A 19,204-nucleotide genomic window follows, 5' to 3' on the forward strand; every position below is an offset into this window, starting at 1 on the left:
AAAATTCGTATCAACTTAAATACTGAAAATAAAAACAGTAAAAATAAATAAACGTACAATTAATCAAAAGCAAATACTACTACTACTAATAAAACTACTTCAAAATGTCTAATTTGATGTTACTCAATGTTCCTTGTAAACTTATTAGCAATTTCTGAGTGAAAATTATTTCCACACCAATCTAGTTTTTCCTCAGTGTAGTGATCTGATCTATCAAGACGCATGAAGCGACTTCTTACGAGGAGGACGGAGGATAAACAACCGCAACAAAGAAAACAATGGAACTGGAGATGAAAGCAATAGCAGTTAAAAGCCTTTTCTGTTTCGTGCCATTGGCTTATGATTAATTACGCAGCGAGCTTAAAATAGTTCCTTCTTCCCCAATTCCGTCTCTTTCCATTTCTCCATGACTTCCTCACTAAAGTCCACGCACTGCTTGCGGTCTCAGAGGACCCTAACCAGAGCTCATCCTGAGATGGAAACGACCGCTCAGACGATTAACACTACAAACATATAAGTGGATAATAGTCCATTTGTCACGATAAACGCTTGATTACGAAAGAGCTTTAATACATCAAGTGCCTGAATTGCAACTTCCACCAAACAGCATCTCATTTGCACAACTTTTTGGAGGAATCAATCAAATGAGCATCTAACTCATGAGTCACTTGTTTGAACGATACAAACAAAAACAAGTCTGCTTGTAAAAACGGCAAGTTTAAACAGCTAGAAGAACGACTGACCTCCAAAGCAGATGCCGAACCATTAAAATGTGATCTTTTTATTCAGCCGCTATCTCTCAAAAACACAGGCCACGGTCACGAGGGACAGTCTCTGGGAAAATAAAATACTAATACAGTGCTTCACCACCTCGACTCTTAAGTGTACAGGCTCCCTTCTCTCATAAACAAGCTGTTTATGATGCTACGCCGAGGTCCTTGTTAAGGGAGAAATACTTGAAAACTTCATCGCAGTAAGATCCAATCCAACCCTCTGAGATCTTCGCACTTGAAAACAATAGATAAAAATTATAGTGGCTGGCCTGCACAAACAAATCTCTCTGAAGGAATAAAGTGTCGCAAGAACTTCAGCAACACTTCTGAACCTCGTCTCCACTGCTACAGGGTGATATTTTGTTTACGTGCCCTGAACTTACACACTAGTTTGTCAAGAAAAACAGTGGCCTGGTCTTTTATGGTAAGTCAGTCAGTTGGCAGCCATTTTGAAAATGCCTCCATACAGTATTTTCAATGTAGGAGAGACTGAAATCTCCAAAACAGTTGGTCAAGATTATGTTTAACAATGTACGTAAATCTTTACAGACATAGCTTTTTTTAGCTTAAATTATGCCTGCGTCTTTAAATTTAAAGGGATAGTTCACCCAAAAATTGTAATCCTGTCATTAATTACTAACCCTCATGTCGTTCCAAGCCTGTAAGACCTTCGATCATCTTTACAACACAAATTAAGATATTTTTGATGAAATCTGAACACTTTCGTCAGTACAGAATAATGCATGTTTTTACTTTTTTATTTTATTTTTTTTTACTTTACGAAGTGTGCTGTAAACTAATATATCATATTTTGTTTCATAATTGTACAATAGTGTCATATTTTATGAATGTAACTTTGCTAGCTTTATTGAAAATAGGAAAAAAAATCATTAATTTCAACAAATTTATCACCAAAACAAACACTGAATCCATTGTGCTTGCAATGTGTTCGTGTTCTTCCCAGCAAAAAATGCTTTTCTTACTATAATGTTTTTGTCTTGTTTTCACCCAAAATATTCTTAAATCAAGAAGGATTTTCTAGACGCATAAAAATTATTTTCTTGTTTTCAGAAAAAACAAGTCAAAATTAAGTTTTTGCTTAGAACAAGCAAAATAATCTGCCAATTGGGCAAGCAAAAAAAAAAAAAAATCTTATTTCAAACTGAAAACAAGATTATTTTCTTACCCCATTGGCAGATTATTTAGCTTGTTTCGAGCAAAACGCACTTAATTTTTCCAAGTAAGAAAAGCATTTTTGGCAGTGTTGGAAACTCGTCGCTAAAAGATCATTTTCACACTTGTTCTTTTGACATTGTGCCGGTGTTTAACTTGTAAATACAATCTTTTGTAATCATTAAAACGCACTATTATTATACATTCTTATAGATTTCTCTCATTATTTATTTTCAATAAGTAGATCAGATTCCCTTTCGCCTTTAGTCACACACGATTTAAAAGGGACATCAGTTGGTAGAAATTTTTATGGTCTCCAAAATACTTTGGTTAAAATACTCACTTGTGTAAAACAACACCCTTTTGTACTTCGTCAAGAACAGCTCTGTTCACAGTGATCCGTTTCGGTGCATGTCTCTTTATATGATAATGAGTTACAGCTCACTCCGCCCCTCTTTTCCATTTTTTCTCTGGTAAGGGGTAGGTTTAGGGGTAGGTTAAATGTATTAGTTTCCCGTGGCGTTGGTTTTGTACGTGTCACCACAGTTCTGACTTGAAATGTCTTTTGAGTGGCGCTTTAACTCTATTTAATGCTCTGTGACGTTTTATAAAGTTACGTACCATCTGCACTATACCTAAACCCGATAGTATTAGTAAAAGTGAATGTGACGTAAAAATGCAATTTCAAGCATGCCGTTTTAGCTTGTTTTATGATGACTCATCTTTCAGCTCTTTCATTGTGAGTCATATTTTTCACGGGATTCATAGCCAAGGATTCCAAAATCTTAAGTCCAATTCTGTGCCGGCTGAGCTACGGTTAAGCTTTTTACGTCTGGAAAGCAAAACATATGGAGCTGTAATCATAACTGTGTCTGAAAACAATTACAAGCCCAATTACTTTACCCAAAAATGAAAATTCTGTCATCATTAACTCATCCCCAAGTTGGTCTCCATTGACTTCCACAGTATGGTAAAAAAAAAAAAAGACTATGAAAGTCAGCGGAGACCAAAAGAAAATTTACTTCTTTAAGGTTAACAGAATAAAGAAACTCAAACATGTTTTGACCAAATTAAGAATGAGTATATGATGATAGAATTTTATTTTTTTAGGTGAACTGTCTCTTTAAACTACCCATGAAATTAAAATTGTGACCCGGGACCACAAAACCAGTCATAACCAGTAATTTTTCCCCCAGAAGGAGTCTAAACGCCCCCAGATATCAAGTGAAATCCGCGCTGAGAAACTTCAGAGGCTGAGGTGTCATGACAAGCATCGGCATGTTTACACTCTACCAGGATGGCATCTAGCGTTTCTTGTCTCTACCAGTGTCTAGCTGTGGTCTACTAAAAGCCTCAAAGGCTCAAAGAAAGAATTTTTCAGGATTACAGTTAAAGTCAAAAGTTTACATGCACCTTGCAAAATCTGCAAAATGTTAATTATTTTACCAAAATAAGAGGGATCATACAAAATATGTTATTTTTTTTTAATTTAGTACTGACCTGAATAAGATATTTCACATAAAAGACGTTTACATATAGTCCAAAAGAGAAAACAATAGTTGAATTTATAAAAATTACCCTGTATATTTGAACCTTTTCCAGCTCTTAATGCATCGTTTTTTTCTTCTGAAGCATCAGTGAGTGTTTGAACCTTCTGTAATAGTCGCATACTGTATGAGTCCCTCAGTTGCCCTCAGTGTGAAAAGATGGATCTCAAAATCATACAGTCATTGTTGGAAAGGTTTTAAATACACAATTTTTTTTTTTTTTTTTAAATTGTGTATTTAAAACCTTTTCAACAATGACTGTATGATTTTGAGATCCATTATTTCACACCGAGGACAACTGAGGGACTCACATGCAACTATTACAGAGGGTTCAAACACTCACTGATGCTTCAGAAGAAAAAACAATGCATTAAGAGCCGGAAAAGGTTCAAATACACAAAAATGCTGGAAAAACAAAGAATTTGTGGGACCTGAATGATTTTTTTGAATAACAACAGGCAGTTTGACTGTTCAGGACAAACAAATGACTGATAAACTACTATCACTAAACAAAAATAAATAAAAAAATACAGCTGTGGATCATTCAGGTAACAACACGGTATTAAGAATTAAGTGTATGTAAACTTTTGAACAGGGTCATTTTTAAAAATTCAACTATTATTTTCTCTTGTGGACGATATGTTAACATATTTTATATGAAATATATTATTTAGGTCAGTACTAAATAACAAAATAACATGCATTTAGTTTGATCCCTCTTATTTTAGTAAAATAATTAACATTTTGCAGATTCTGCAAGGTGTATGTAAACTTTTGAAATCAATTGTATGTTTTGATAATATACTTTAAATCAGCACTAAAATGGAAGAAAACTATCATCAATTAAACTTCTTTAGCTCAAATGCTAAAAACATGCATCCAGTTAATCCAATGCAAACCAACTTTCTGAGAATAGTATTTGGCACTTTTAACAGGAAGGTGAGACTTCCATTTCTGGAGCGTCACAAATGTTTCTATTAATTTTTAAGATGTTTTTGTAAGTAGTCTACATCGTTTTCTTTTTAAGACTACAGTTGAAGTTTGAAATATTCATACAGCAAGAATTTTGGAAACAAGTAAATCAACCAACACTTAAAAATCAACATTATACCAGATTTTCTGCATTTAAGCTGTCCTGGTTTGACTGCATCGCTCTACAGTAACTACTGCAGTGAATAAAACAACTGTGGGTGGTGCATCATTAAGTAAATTAAACGCTACAATTAGTCACAATGCAAACAAGCACTCTGCAAATCTGAGAAAAGGCACAAACGCACAGGATTATAAAGCGAATTACAGATTTTCAACATCTCTAAATGAGTTTATCATGGTTCTTGCATTGAAGTTTATGTGTGACACCTGCCTCTGAGCCTTGGAGGTCAAACCACCAGCGTTCATCATTCACTGAATGTGAGGTTGCAATTACTGTGGAGGTAAGCTGAGTGTGCACCTTGGGAAGTCGAGGCCTATTTCTACCGCAACACAGATAACTCTGCATCCCTGTGGACCACAGCAATCTACTGGCACAGAGCAAGCAGTGATTTAATGCTGCTGGAAGAATGAAGCTGAGGAAGGCTGGAGTTGCCGTTTACCACCGGCGGGATGACGTAACTTGAGCTGCAGTGGAACAAATTCTGATAGCACTCAGCATTTGCTGGTGAAAAGCACCAGCAAGAGCAGAGAGTTTGTAGGAATGAGCAAAACTGAGTTTAGAGAATCAAACTGAATCATTTGTTCACTTCTGTGGCATAATTAGTTAGCAAGTTCAGTTGTTGGCTTTTAAATCTTAAAGGGATAGTTCACACGCATACATCATGTTACTCTTGTCAATGTGCGTCGAAGACTGACACAGAAGAGAAGAAAGTGTTGAATAAAGTTATTTTTGTTTAAAAAAGTATTCTCGTAAATTCGTAAAATTGCTGATGAACCACTGATGTCACATGGACTATTTTAACAATGTCCTTACTACCTTTTTGGGCCTTGAACGTGTCAGTTGCGTTGCTGTCTATGCAGGGTTAGAAAGCTCTCGGATTTCATCAGAAATACTTAATTTGTTTTCTGAAGATGAATGAAGGTCAAGCAAGTAGATTATATTCAAAGTCAATGTAAAGACTAATTGACACGTCCAGTTGTATCAGAAAATGGAGGAAAGCATTACGTTATGATTTTATACGTGCGAGTGACATGAAAAACATCCCGTGAGTAATCTAGATTGATCTAGAGTGTGAGAGAGTGAGTAATTAATGACAGAATTTTCATTTTTGGGTGAACTATCCCTTTAAGTGGCTGAGCTGTTGATTTAATAAAAACTTTAGTTAAACTATTTGGGTTGCTACTAGTTTGTCACTTGGCAGTACTCGCAACACCAGAATTTTCCCTTGTTAGACTACAACACATTTCAGGTAATGTTAAAAACAAATCTGACATGTCAACATTTGACATTATTGAGCCAACACGACAACAATAAATCTCACTGCACAAAACAACTTGCTGAAAATGGCTAAAAATCCTACACTTAGGGATAATGGCATCTGAAAATGAAAAAACTGTAGCCTGGAAAAATCCAGACCCTAATCTATTAAGATTAAGGGTCTGGGATCGAGCAATGAAAAGTGTCTAACTCGAGGGGCGGCACCAAGCATGCATTTGAAACTCTAACTGCACGCAATTGGATAACGCCACGACCAATCACAACAATACACGCTTAGTTACCAGCAGAGCTAAATGATGTTTCATTAACAAAGTTCGGGAGAAGCGCGTCAGATGCTTAGCGTAAACATCACAAGTCAATCAGCGCCATAGGTTTAAATACAGCTGACTCACCTCAATTCACTCGATGGTTTATCAGTAAACCTCCACCACCCCATCTCATCACTCCGAGTTCTTGCTACTCCTATTGGGGGGTAACGTACTCTGGGTTCGGGCCACTCCCGAGCTCGGAGCCCTTCACCGGACAGCACGCCAAACATGCACTACTATTCTCCGGCTAATTATATGTAAGCGTGAACTCGTGAACTGATAGATTAAACTCTTGCCGTATCCAGTCGACAAAACAGCAAAAACGTCCTTCTTGCAAAGGAACGATTCGAGTTTTCGGTTTTCTGTTCCTCTTTTATATGGAAAGCCAAGTCTAACTCGTTCATTGTAGCGGCCAAAGCAGTTTCAAACAACTTGTTGTTCATCTGTAGCGACAGCGATCTTTCAAAGTTTACTATATGATTCGAACGTCGCAGTGCTGTCATCATCAGCTTAGCTCGCCTCTGGCCCGCCTACATCAGATACACCGATTTGATTGGTTCCCACAATTGCTTACGTATTGCAGTAACCTGCATCATTGCTCGATGCCAGAGTGTCTTGCAGAGACAATTCAAATTGTGCTCTCGCGAGACCTCTGGATTTCCAGGGTAGCAAAACTGGGTTTAGGGAATCAAATTCAAACATTTGCCCACTTCTGTGGCATTATTAGTTAGCAAGTTTAGTTGTTTCGACAAAAGGTTGGAGGGTTGAGCCAATGAAACACTGGCTTTTGAATCTTAAAGGGATAGTTTACCCAAAAATGAAAATTCACACGCATGCATCGTGGTACTCCTGAGAATGCACAATGAAAACTGACACCGAAGAGAAAACATTGTTAAATAAAGTCGTTATTTTCGTTTTCTTATCACATGGACTATTTTATTGATTTCCTTACTACCTTTCTGGGCCTTGAATGTGTCAGTTACATTGCTGTATATGCAGGGTCAGAAAGCTCTCAGATTTCAACAAAAATATCTAGACTTGTGTTCCTAAAATGAACAAAGTTTGTATTTAATTATTCGCGAGAGTAGATTACATACAAAGTCAATGTAAAGATGCGAATAGATGCAAATTCCGCGCAAGCTGAAAAATTTCAACTCAAGCGAAAAATTCACATGGCAAGTTGCCGCACAAGCCAATCAGCATAGAACTAATTGAAATGTCCAGTTGCATCAGAAAATGGCGAAAGTCATTAAGTAATGATTTTATTCGCTTGAGTGACACGAAAAAACATCCTGTGTTTGGTGTGGGTTTGGAAGGATATGATGGTGAGTAATTAATAACAGAATTTTCATTTTTGGGTGAACTATCTCTTTAAGTGGCTGAACTAGTGTCACTTATCAATTCAAATTAGTTGTGTTGCTACTTTTTGTTAGATGTTTGTCACTTTTTTCCAGCACTCTTATAACACCAGTTCTTTCCCATGTTAGACTACAACACTTTTCGGGCAGAAATGTTAAAAACAAATCTGATGTGCAACTCGCTGAAAATGGCAGAAAACTCTACACTAAAGGGGTTTACGGCATCTGAGAACTAATGAATCATTGAAATAAGAGTAGATGCTATGTCAAAACAGCATATTTCTCTATGTTTTTTATCTGCAAAGATTTCAAAAATCTTTTTTTTAGACCAAACAAGTCAAGAAACACATAACTTGCACAACGCTGGGACAAATTGTGATAGCACTTGGCATTTGCTGGAGAAAAGCAGAGACAGTTTGTAGGAATTAGTAAAACTGGGTTTACGAAATGAAATTCAAACATTTGCCCACGTCTGTGCCATTATTAGTTAGCAAGTTTAGTTGTTCACCAAACGGTTGGAGGGCTGAGTTATGAAATGATGGCTTTTGAAACCTAAAGGGATAGTGGTACTCTCGTGAACACGCTTTGACTGACATGGAAGAGAAGAAATGGTTGAATAAAGTCATTATTTTTGTTTTCTTTGTGCACAAAAACAATTTCCGTAGCTTTATAAAATTATGGTTAAACCACTGATGTCACATGGACTATTTCAATGATGTCCTTCCTACCTTTCTGTGCCTTGAACGTGGTTGTTACGTTGCTTTCTATGCAGGGTCAGAAAGCTTTTGGATTTCATCAAAAAATATTTTAATTTGTGTTCTGAAGATAAACAAAGGTCGTATTTAATTATTTGCACGAGTAGATTACATACAAAGTCAATTAAAAGACGCAAATAGATGCAAATTGGGCAACGTGATTGGCGTGAACATATCGTGTCTTCCATTGAATTTTTTTTTACTTGAGCTGAAAATTCACAACGTGTTGTCGCACAAGCCAATCAGCGAAAAACTTATTGACATGTCCAGTTGTATCAGAAAATGGAGGAAAGCATTACACCGTGATTTTATTCACATTAGTGACGTGAAAAACAACCTGTGAGTAATCTAGAGCGATTGGTGTGCACAGCATTACGAGTTTGGAACGACATGAAAGTAAATTATGGCTTTTGAATCTTAAATGGGACAATTCACCTAAAAATTAAAAGTTACACGCAAACATTGTGGTACTCGTGTGAACCAGCATCGAAGACTGACACAGAAGATTAGAAATTGTTTAATAAAGTTGTTATTTTGGTTAAACGAATGATGCGACTTGGGCAACGTGATTGCCGTGAACGTGAAAAAAATTGAAAATTCACACGCATGTGTCATGGTACTCTCGTAAATGTGCGTCGAAGATTTACATGGAAGATTACAAATTGTTGAATAAAGTTGTTATTTTGTTTTTGAGTATTTTAACAATGTTCTTACTACCTTTCTGGGTCTTGAACGTGTCAGTTGCATTGCTGTCTATGCAGGGTCAGAAAGCCCTCGGTTTACAAACAGAAATATCTTAATTTGTGTTCCGAAAATGAACGAAGGTCGTATTTAATTATTAGTGTGAGTAGATTACCTGTACATACAAAGTCAATGTACAGAGGTGAATAGAAGCGAATTCATAGCGAGTGATGCAAATGATGCCAATTGGGCGACGAGATTGCCACGACATCGTGTCTTCCACTCAAGCTAAAAAAATTTAACTTGAGCGGAAAATTAACGACGCATTGTTGCACAAGCCAATTAGCGAAGAACTTATTGACTCATCCAGTTTTATCAGAAAATGGAAGAAAGCATTACACAATGATTTTATTCACTGGAGTGACGCGAAAAACATCCCACGAGTAATCTAGAGCAATCTAGAGCGGTTGGTGTGCACAGCATTACAGGTTTGGAACAACAAGAGGGTTAGTAAATTATGGCTTTTGAATCTTAAAGGGACAGTTTACACACATGCGTTGTGATACTCTTGTGAACGAACGTCAAAGACTGACACGGAAGATTAGAAATTGTTTAATAAAATCGTTATTTTGGTTAAACCAATGATGTTCTGTGCTATATTAACGATGTTCTTACTACCTTTCTGGGCCTTGAATGTGGTAGTTTTGTTGCTGTCTATGCAGGGTCAGAAAGCTCTAAGATTTAATAAAATAAATCCTAATTTGTGTTCTGAAGAAGAACGAAGGATGTATTTAGATATTTGAGTGATTAGATTATATACAAAGTCAATGTAAAGAGGTGAATAGATGCAAATTCAAGGCAAGTGATGCAAATGATGCAAATTGGGCTACGCGATTGCCGCAAATGTGCGATATCGTGTCTTCCACTCAAGCTGAAAAAATTCTACTCAAGTGGAAAATTCACATGACGTGTTGTCGCACAAGCCAATTAGCGAAGAACGTCTCAGGTTATGTATGTAACCCTAGTTCCCTGAGGGAACGAGACGCCGCGTCATGGAACGCTATGGGGCCCGCCAATGGCGTTCCCCATAGCGTTCCATGACGCGGCTCGAATTCCCGGAAGGGAACTTATTGACACATCCAGTTTTATCAGAAAATGGAGGAAAGCATTACACGATGATTTCATTGACTTGAGTGACGTGAAAAGCATCCCATGAGTAATCTAGAGCGATCTAGAGTGGTAGGTGTGCACAGCATTACAGGTTTGGAACAACATGAGGGTGAGTAAATGATGGCTTTTGAATCTTAAAGAGACAGTTCACCCAAAAATTTTAATTTGCACACATGCGTTGTGGTACTCTTGTGAAAGAGCATTGAAGACTGACACAGAAGATTAGAAATTATTGAATAACGTCATTATTTTGGTTGAACCAATGATGTCACATGTGCTATATTAGAAATGTTCTTACTACCTTTCTGGGCCTTTGTGTTCCAAAGATGAATCAAGGTCATATTTGATTATTCAAACAAGTAGATTACATACAAAGTCAATGTAAAGAAGCAAACAGACAATATTCATGACAATCGACGCGAATGACGCGAGTTGGGCAACACGATTGCCGCAAACCTAAAAAGATTTCCTGAAAATCACCCAAAAATGCACAAATTCACATGCATGCATCATGGTACTCTCGTAAACAAGCATCTAAGTCTGACACAGGAGATTAGAAATTGTTGAATAAAGTTTTTTTTTTTCTTTGTGCACAAAAAGCATTTTCGTAGCTTTATAAAATAACAGGTGAACTAATGATGTCACATGGACTATTTTAACAATGTTCTCACTACCTTTCTGGGTCTTGAACGTGTCAGTTGCATTGCTGTCTATGCAGGGTCAGAAAGCTCTTGGATTAAAAAAAAAATCTCAATTTGTGTTCCGAAAAAGAACTAGAGTAGATTACATACAAAGTCAATGTAAAGAGTGGATAGATGAAAATTCACGGTGAGGGACGCGAAGTGGGTGGCACAATTGCCATGAACGTGAAATAGTTGAAAAATTGGCGCACTGTCACGCAAGTCAATCAGCGAAGACCTTATTGACACATCTGAGAAAATGAATGAAAGCATTACACAATGATTTTATTCATGTGAGTAATGTAGAGCGATCTAGAACATTTGGTGTGCAATGTTCAAATTATGGGTTTGGAACGACATGAGGGTGAGTAATTAATAACAAAATTTTCATTTTTGTGTGAACTATCCCTTTAAGTGGCTGAACTAATGTCACTTTAATGAAAATTGCTGATAAATGAGTTGTGTTGCTACTTTTAGTTTGTCACTTGGCAGTTCAGGTAGAAATGTTAAAAACAAATCTGATGTGCCAAAATTTTAGATGACTGAGCCAACATGACAACAATAAACCTCACTGCACAAAACAACTCGATGAAAATGGCGGAAAATTCTACACTAAGGGATTATGGCATCTGAGAACGAATGAATCATAGAAATAAGAGTAGACGCTATGTCAAAACAGCATGATGTTCTTTTATTTCTCTATTTTTTACCTGCAAGAGTTTCAAAAATCTTTTTTTAGACCTCAGAAGTCACGAAACATGAAAAAGAGACACAATTCAAAGCGCTTACGGGCACACAATCCTCAAACACTTAAAACCTACAATTTCAGGTCAGATTTCAGCTGGAAAGGCACTAAACTTCATCCTAGCAACGAAAATCCTAAAATAATCCTGACATTGAACAACCCGGCGTTCCAATAATATCCCCATCTTGACGTACCTCAGCACTACAGCGGAAAGATTAAAGCCTGTCGGTGTCACCCGCATCCTGAGATTTGCATAAATAACTGCAAATCGTACATTAAACATTCCTATTAATAGGTTTGATGCTAAAACAAAACTACGATATGCAAGAGTTTGGAGCAAAAGGGACGAGAGCCGATTTCATCTCCCTATGAATATGAAATATGGAGGAAACAAGGGGAAGAGAGCAAGAGAGGGAGAAAGAGAAGAGCGTCTGTGCTATTGTTAGTGCCTGGAGAGTCTGACACACAGTTAATGGTTGAAGCTTCTCCATGCTGTAGGCTTCAGGCTGCTAGGCACATCAACAGTTCCTATTGTTCCCGCCTCTTCCCCCCTTCTTTCATTTTCCCGTTCCATCTCCTGCTTGTCTCGGCTGATGTGCCCTGCTGAACATAATTTGATGTCGCGGAGGTTGTATCTGAAGAGTCTTCTAATAAAGCTGCTGTTGTTTATGCACAAAACGCATCTACAAGCTTAAAGTGGCATAAAGAGGTCCTCGACTGAATATGGAGTCACTCCTCTTCTGATTCTGTACATACTGGGTTCAGTTATTTATGAGTGGTGTTGGGGAAAGTTACTTTTAAAAGTAATGCATTATAATATTGCTTTACTCCCTAAAAAAGTAACTAATTAGGTTAATTAGTTACTTTTTATGGAAAGTAATGCGTTACGTTACTTTTGCGAAGTACGTACTTGCCTCCTGATTTCTCTCAACATGGCGACAGGAGAGCTGTTAGTCAATAAATGGGAAAACAAAGTAACTAATGTTATTTATTTGAAAAAGTAACCGATATTTTCTTGTAAATGGAAAAGTAATCCATTAGGTTTTTTTTGACCGGGAATGACACAGGCTTCTCCCAAAAGATAATAAGATGATGTACAAGAGTCATCATTTTGGAAAAAAAAAAAAAAATTCAGCTTTTATTTACATTTGAACAAAAAGTGGCATGTCCAAAATTATTCATACCCTTTGCAAACTGTCACAGTCTATGGGAAAATCCAAAGTTCTATACCATTCCAAATAGTCCAAGCTGTTCTAAAGCATCCTAATTACCCTGATTCATTGGGAACAGCTGTTTTAATCAACTCAACAGGTGAAAACCAGAAGCTCTCTGCTGTTGGTTTGTAGACAGTCATGGCTAAGACAAAGGAGCTCACTGAGGACCTGCGGCTGCACATTGTGGCGGCTCACAAGTCAGGAAAGGGCTATAAGACCATATCTAAATGTTTTGAAGTTCCAGTGGCTACAGTGCAAAGTATTATTAATAAATATAAGACGTTCCACACTGTGAAAAATCTCAGAGGACGTGGTTGGAAGCCAAAAGTGACACATGTGCTGGCCAGGAGGATAGTGAGAGAGGTAAAAAAGAAGGATCACCACCAAGGCCATCCTAATGAATCTGGGCTCTGCTGGTGGCAACATCTCAAGGCAGACAGTCCAACGGACACTGCACACCGCTGGGTTCCACGGACGCAGACCGAGGAGGACACCACTTCTCCAGATAAGGCACACAAAAGCCCTCTTGGCCTTTGCAAATGCTCATCTGGACGAAGAAGACGACTTCTGGTCTTTTTTTTATGGTCAGATGAAACAAAAATTTAATTGTTTGGCCACAATGATGTACCCTTCATTTGGCGTAAAATAGGAGAAGTCTTCAACCCTTAAGAACACCATCCCCACTGTCAAACATGGTGGTGCAAACCTAATGTTTTTGGGGTGTTTATCAGCTGGTGGACCAGGGAACCTAATCACAGTAAACGGCACCATGAAAAAGCAGCAATACATCAAAATTCTCAACAACAACATCAGGCAGTCTGCGGAGAAACTTGGCCTTGGGCCAATGGACATTTCAGCACGACAACGACCCAAAACACACAGCAAAAGTGGTGAAGAAATGGTTAGCAGACAGAAACATTAACGTTTTGCAGTGGTCCAGCCAGAGTCCTGACTTAAATCCAATTGAGAATCTGTGGAGGGAGCTAAAGATCAGGGTGATGGCTAGGAGACCCTCCAACCTTAAAGAGTTGGAGCTCATTGCTAAAGATAATTGGGCAAAAATACCAGTGGGACATGCAAAAAGTTGGTCAGCAATTATAGGAAGCATTTGATTGCTGTAATAGCCAATAAAGGCTTTTCTATTGATTATTGAGAAGGGTATGAATAATTTTGGACATGCCAGTTTTTGTTTAAATGTAAATAAAAGATGAGTAATAATTTTTTCTTTTAGTTACTAATCTGATTACATAAATCACGTTACTTGTAATCCACAACCCCTAACACTGTTTATAGGAGTTAGAACCAAATTAACACTAACATCAATGAAGTTACTGACAAAAATGTCAGTAACAAGTTTTTCTATTTTGTCAATGATAACGAAGACAATAACAATGAGTTTTTTTAAATGAATGTTGACAAAAATGACAAAATGCCATTTTGGTCAGAGTAAAACTTTAATGAATATACAATGATGAAATAATGACTAAATATTAACGATATTGCCATCAAATGACAAAAACGACAACCTTTGTCGAAATTTTGTAAGGAAAAATGGTCCATTGTTTACTGTCAATAGTGTAGTGACGTGACAAAATACTGACTAAAATTAAACAATGTTGCCATCAAAAGAAAAAATTCATCATTCAACATCATCCTATCAGTCAGTTTTAAAAAAATAAACAAATAAAATGTAATTAAATGAAAAGAAATGTAAAAAATAAATAATAACACTGCATTAAAAAAAGCACCTGCTACTCACAAAATGAAGCAGTGTGTCCATATGCTTGTCTGTGTGCACAGACATTATAAAGCACATTAAATGCTGGGACACATTCTCTCAAAGTGATAGGGGAAAATAAAATGCCATGTTGCTAAAATAAGCATCTCAGTGGGGTGTGGAGAGAGTCGGAGCTGTCTGGTCTATTCAGCTCGGGCAAGATACAGCCCAGTCGGCAGGGAACCTGAAGCAGCACGTATAATCAGATAGAAGAGGATACTTCATCACCGTGTTCCGGACTCAATCCAGGTCAGCGGCGCACGCTCCACGGCGCTGACAATGAGGCCTTTGGATATCAGAAACATCAGGCTTTCGGTTCAATTTCCGACCTGGCAGAACTCGTACTGCTTTTATGAGAAATGCTGAGCACGGGATGATGGAAGAAAGATGAGTTTGACTTTACAAAACAGCTTATGACCAAAAAGAGGGGTTTAATCTCTAGGTTTATACAGTTAACTAGGAACCAAAAAATGCTTGAAATAAAATGATTTTTTTTTCAGCTAGTGGCAAAGAAAAAAAATTGTCATCTGTCAGTCTGTTGTTCTGTCTGTCAGCCTGCCTGTTGTTCTGCCTAACCATTTGTCTGTCGCTCTACCTGTCAGTCTGTCGTTCTGTCTGAATATCTGTCTGTCTGTCAGTCTTTTTGTCTAAATTATGTCTGTTGTTCTAAATATCTGTCAGTCTGTCTAACTATCTGTCTGTTATTCTGTCTGTCTGTCTGTCTGTCTGTCTGTCTGTCTGTCTGTCTGTCTGTCTGTCTGTCAGTCAGTCTGTCCGTCTTTCTGTCTAAATATATGTCTGATGTTCTGTCTATCTGTCAGTCTTTCTGTCTAAATATGTCTGATGTTCTGTCTATCTGTCAGTCAGTCTGTCTAAATATGTGTTTGTTGTTCTGTCTGTCATTCTGTCTAACTATCTGTCTGTTGTTCTGTCTATCTGTCAGTCAGTCTTTCTGTCTTTCTGTCTAAATATGTGTGTGATGTTCTGTCTATTTGTCAGTCAGTCTTTCTGTCTTTCTGTCTAACTATCTGTCTGTTGTTCTGTCTATCTGTCAGTCAGCCTTTCTGTCTTTCTGTCTAAATATGTCTGTTGTTCTAAATATCTGTCAGTCTGTCTAACTATCTGTCTGTTATTCTGTCAGTCAGTCTTTCTGTCTTTCTGTCTAAATATGTCTGATGTTCTGTCTATTTGTCAGTCTGTCTAACTATCTGTCTGTTATTCTGTCTATCTGTCAGTCAGTCTGTCTGTCTGTCTGTCTGTCTGTCTGTCTGTCTGTCTGTCTGTCTTTCTGTCTAAATATGTGTCTGATGTTCTGTCTATCTGTCTTTCTGTCTAAATATTTTTCTATTGTTCTGTCTATCTGTCTTTCTGTCTAAATATGTGTCTGTTGTTCTGTCTATCTGTCTGTCATTCTGTCTAACTATCTGTCTGTTGTTCTGTCTGTCTGTCGTTCTGTCTAACTATCTGTCTGTCGTTCTGTCTATCTGTCAGTCAGTCAGTCTTTCTGTCTAAATATGTGTCTGATATTCTGTCTATCTGTCAGTCTGTCTTTTTGTCTAAATATGTGTCTGTTGTTCTGTCTATCTGTCAGTCAGTCAGTCTTTCTGTCTAAATATGTGTCTGATATTCTGTCTATCTGTCAGTCTGTCTTTCTGTCTAAATATGTGTCTGATATTCTGTCTATCTGTCAGTCTGTCTTTTTGTCTAAATATGTGTCTGTTGTTCTGTCTATCTGTCAGTCAGTCTGTCTTTCTGTCTAAATATGTCTGTTGTTCTATCTATCTGTCAGTCAGTCTGTCTTTCTGTCTAATTATCTGTCTGTTGTTCTGTCTATCTGTCAGTCAGTCTGTCTTTCTGTCTAAATATGTCTTTTGTTCTGTCTATCTGTCAGTCTGTCTTTCTGTCTAAATATGTGTCTGATGTTCTGTCTATCTGTCAGTCTGTCTTTTTGTCTAAATATGTGTCTGATGTTCTGTCTATCTGTCAGTCAGTCTGTCTTTCTGTCTAAATATGTCTGTTGTTCTGTCTATCTGTCAGTCAGTCTGTCTTTCTGTCTAACTATCTGTCTGTTGTTCTGTCTATCTGTCAGTCAGTCTGTCTTTCTGTCTAAATATGTCTGTTGTTCTGTTTATCTGTCTGTCAGTCAGTCTTTCTGTCTAAATATGTCTGTTGTTCTGTCTATCTGTCAGTCAGTCTGTCTTTCTGTCTAAATATGTCTGTTGTTCTGTCTATCTGTCAGTCTGTCTTTCTGTCTAACTATCTGTCTGTTGTTCTGTCTATCTGTCAGTCAGTCTTTCTGTCTAAATATGTGTCTGTTGTTCTGTTTATCTGTCAGTTAGTCTTTCTGTCTAAATATGTGTCTGTTGTTCTATCTGTCAGTCTGTCTTTCTGTCTAAATATTTGTCTGTTGTTCTGTCTATCTGTCAGTCTGTCTGTCTTTTTGTCTAACTATCTGTCTGTTGTTCTGTCTATCTGTCTGTTGTTCTGTCTATCTGTCTGCCGCTCTGTCTAACTATCTGTCTGTTGTTCTGTCTATCGGTCTGTCGTTCTGTCTAACTATTTGTCTGTTGTTCTGTCTATCTGTCTGTCATTCTGTCTAACTATCTGTCTGTTGTTCTGTCTAACTATTTGTCTGTTGTTCTGTCTATCTGTCTGTCATTCTGTCTAACTATCTGTCTGTCGTTCTGTCTAACTATTTGTCTGTTGTTCTGTCTATCTGTCTGTCATTCTGTCTAACTATCTGTCTATTGTTCTGTCTATCTGTCTGTTGTTCTGTCTAACTATCTGTCTGTTGTTCTGTCTATCTGTCTGTTGTTCTGTCTATCTGTCTGTCATTCTGTCTAACTATCTGTCTGTTGTTCTGTCTATCTGTCAGTCAGTCTTTGTCTAAATATGTGTCTGTTGTTCTGTTTATCTGTCAGTCAGTCTTTCTGTCTAAATATGTGTCTGTTGTTCTGTCTATCTGTCAGTCTGTTTTTTTTTGTCTAAATATGTGTCTGATGTTCTGTCTGTCAGTCTGTCTTTCTGTCTAAATATGTCTGTTGTTCTGTCTATCTGTAGTTGTCTATCTGTCCTTCTGTCTATCTGTTTGTCTATGTGCTTTTAATTTTGTTTGTCTGTCCACATTTATGTACATCTATATTTTGATCTATCTTTTGTTCTGTCATTCTATCTACACATTTGCCCATCTATTTATCTGCCATTCTGTCTATCTGTTTACCTGTCTGCTTGTCTATCCACTTGTATATGTATCTATTTTTCTACCTAGCGGTCTGTTGTTCTGTCTATTTGTTTTTAATTCTGTCTACTTGTCTGTAATTCTGTCTTTCATTCTATCATTCTGTCTGTTGTTCTGTTTATCAATCTGCTGTTCTGCTTGCTATTCTGTCAGTCTATTTGTCTGTATTTTTCTTTGTCTATGTATCTGTTTTATAAAGACACAAAATGCACAAAAACAGTATAAACAGATCACAGAAACATTTTCTTTCCTGTCCTTAAATTAGTATTTTAAAAAGAATATCAAAACCCTCCCGCTCTAAGAGCTGACATTTTGATGTTTACAGTTGCTTTAGTGCACACACATACTGTAACAAACATCATGTTTCCTAATACATAAGACCAACCAGCGGATCGTGTGGGTGGTGAGACAGTAAATAAACCATCTGAAGGAGGGGGTGATGTTTGCCTGGAGAGAGCCTGGCAGCTCGGTTAGCTGCAAGTACAACTGTTAGCTTGTCTACAAACAGTAGTAGCGCTTGGCGCTCACATGATCAAAGCCTGAATGCAGCACGCGTAGCTTCCATGGAGACTGAAAGGTACATTGGAAGCAGTCATGCCAGCTTCCTCACCTCTGATGCGATCATTATCTCCCCTGAACTCGCTTTCACGGCTGGTGTGAGTAACTCACTAGTTATTAAAGCCAGATTCATACACGCAGTGCAATACATCACGGAAAAATAATGTATTCTTAAACAGAATATTTAAATGAGAGAAAAAAAATTGTATGGTGGGACTTTCTCCAGTTCTTCTGGCCAATGTGAGTTAGCACAGATGATGTTTTTGGACATTTTTCTCGCTGAATTTACTACACTGATCATATATTCATTGTGTATTACCTTGTAGGTAGGGTGATTCATCTTAAGGAGCTGGAGGATAATAACTCACAGGCTTTCTATTGTCCGTCCGAACCCCAGATTGGGCTTTATAATTTAGAGTCTGGCAGTGTGCAGAATGTAAGTCTTGCTCACTGTTTCAAAAGCAACAGCACAGGGTAACAACCAGCTACAAATGCAGCACATTAAAAAAGAATAAATCATGCGGCATGCGTCAAACCTAATAAACAAGTCTCAAAACTATTTCAATTGAGATCATATTTTAAATTCTTTTTATGTTTTAATTGTATAATATTTTAAATATTTAATATAATTTATATTACTAAATAAAATACATTATTGAAAGTAAATAATAAAATCTGTAAAATAAACCTACTATCATTCAATTTAATATGCCATTCAAAAACGCATATCAGAATAAAAATATAATGTGTGCATCGTGCTGTATTAAAATTAAACACTAACATTTTAACAAATAAA

The 19,204-nt window shown here is 37.3% G+C and overlaps 1 protein-coding gene across 1 annotated transcript in view; it reads right to left on the reverse strand.

Moving 5' to 3' along the window:
- The window catches only part of ncanb (neurocan b), a 128,004-nt gene that overhangs the window by 80,315 nt on the left and 28,485 nt on the right, over positions 1-19,204 (reverse strand). Inside the window, exons 7-8 of the mRNA XM_073843645.1 lie at positions 14,841-14,875; positions 14,187-14,194 (exon numbers count right to left, since the gene is read on the reverse strand). Coding sequence (XP_073699746.1) covers positions 14,187-14,194; positions 14,841-14,875 — 43 coding nt within the window. The remainder of the gene's footprint in view (positions 1-14,186; positions 14,195-14,840; positions 14,876-19,204) is intronic.

The sequence above is a fragment of the Garra rufa genome, chromosome 7 (genome assembly GCF_049309525.1).
Source record: "Garra rufa chromosome 7, GarRuf1.0, whole genome shotgun sequence".
In the NCBI taxonomy this organism is placed as follows: Eukaryota; Metazoa; Chordata; class Actinopteri; order Cypriniformes; family Cyprinidae; genus Garra; species Garra rufa.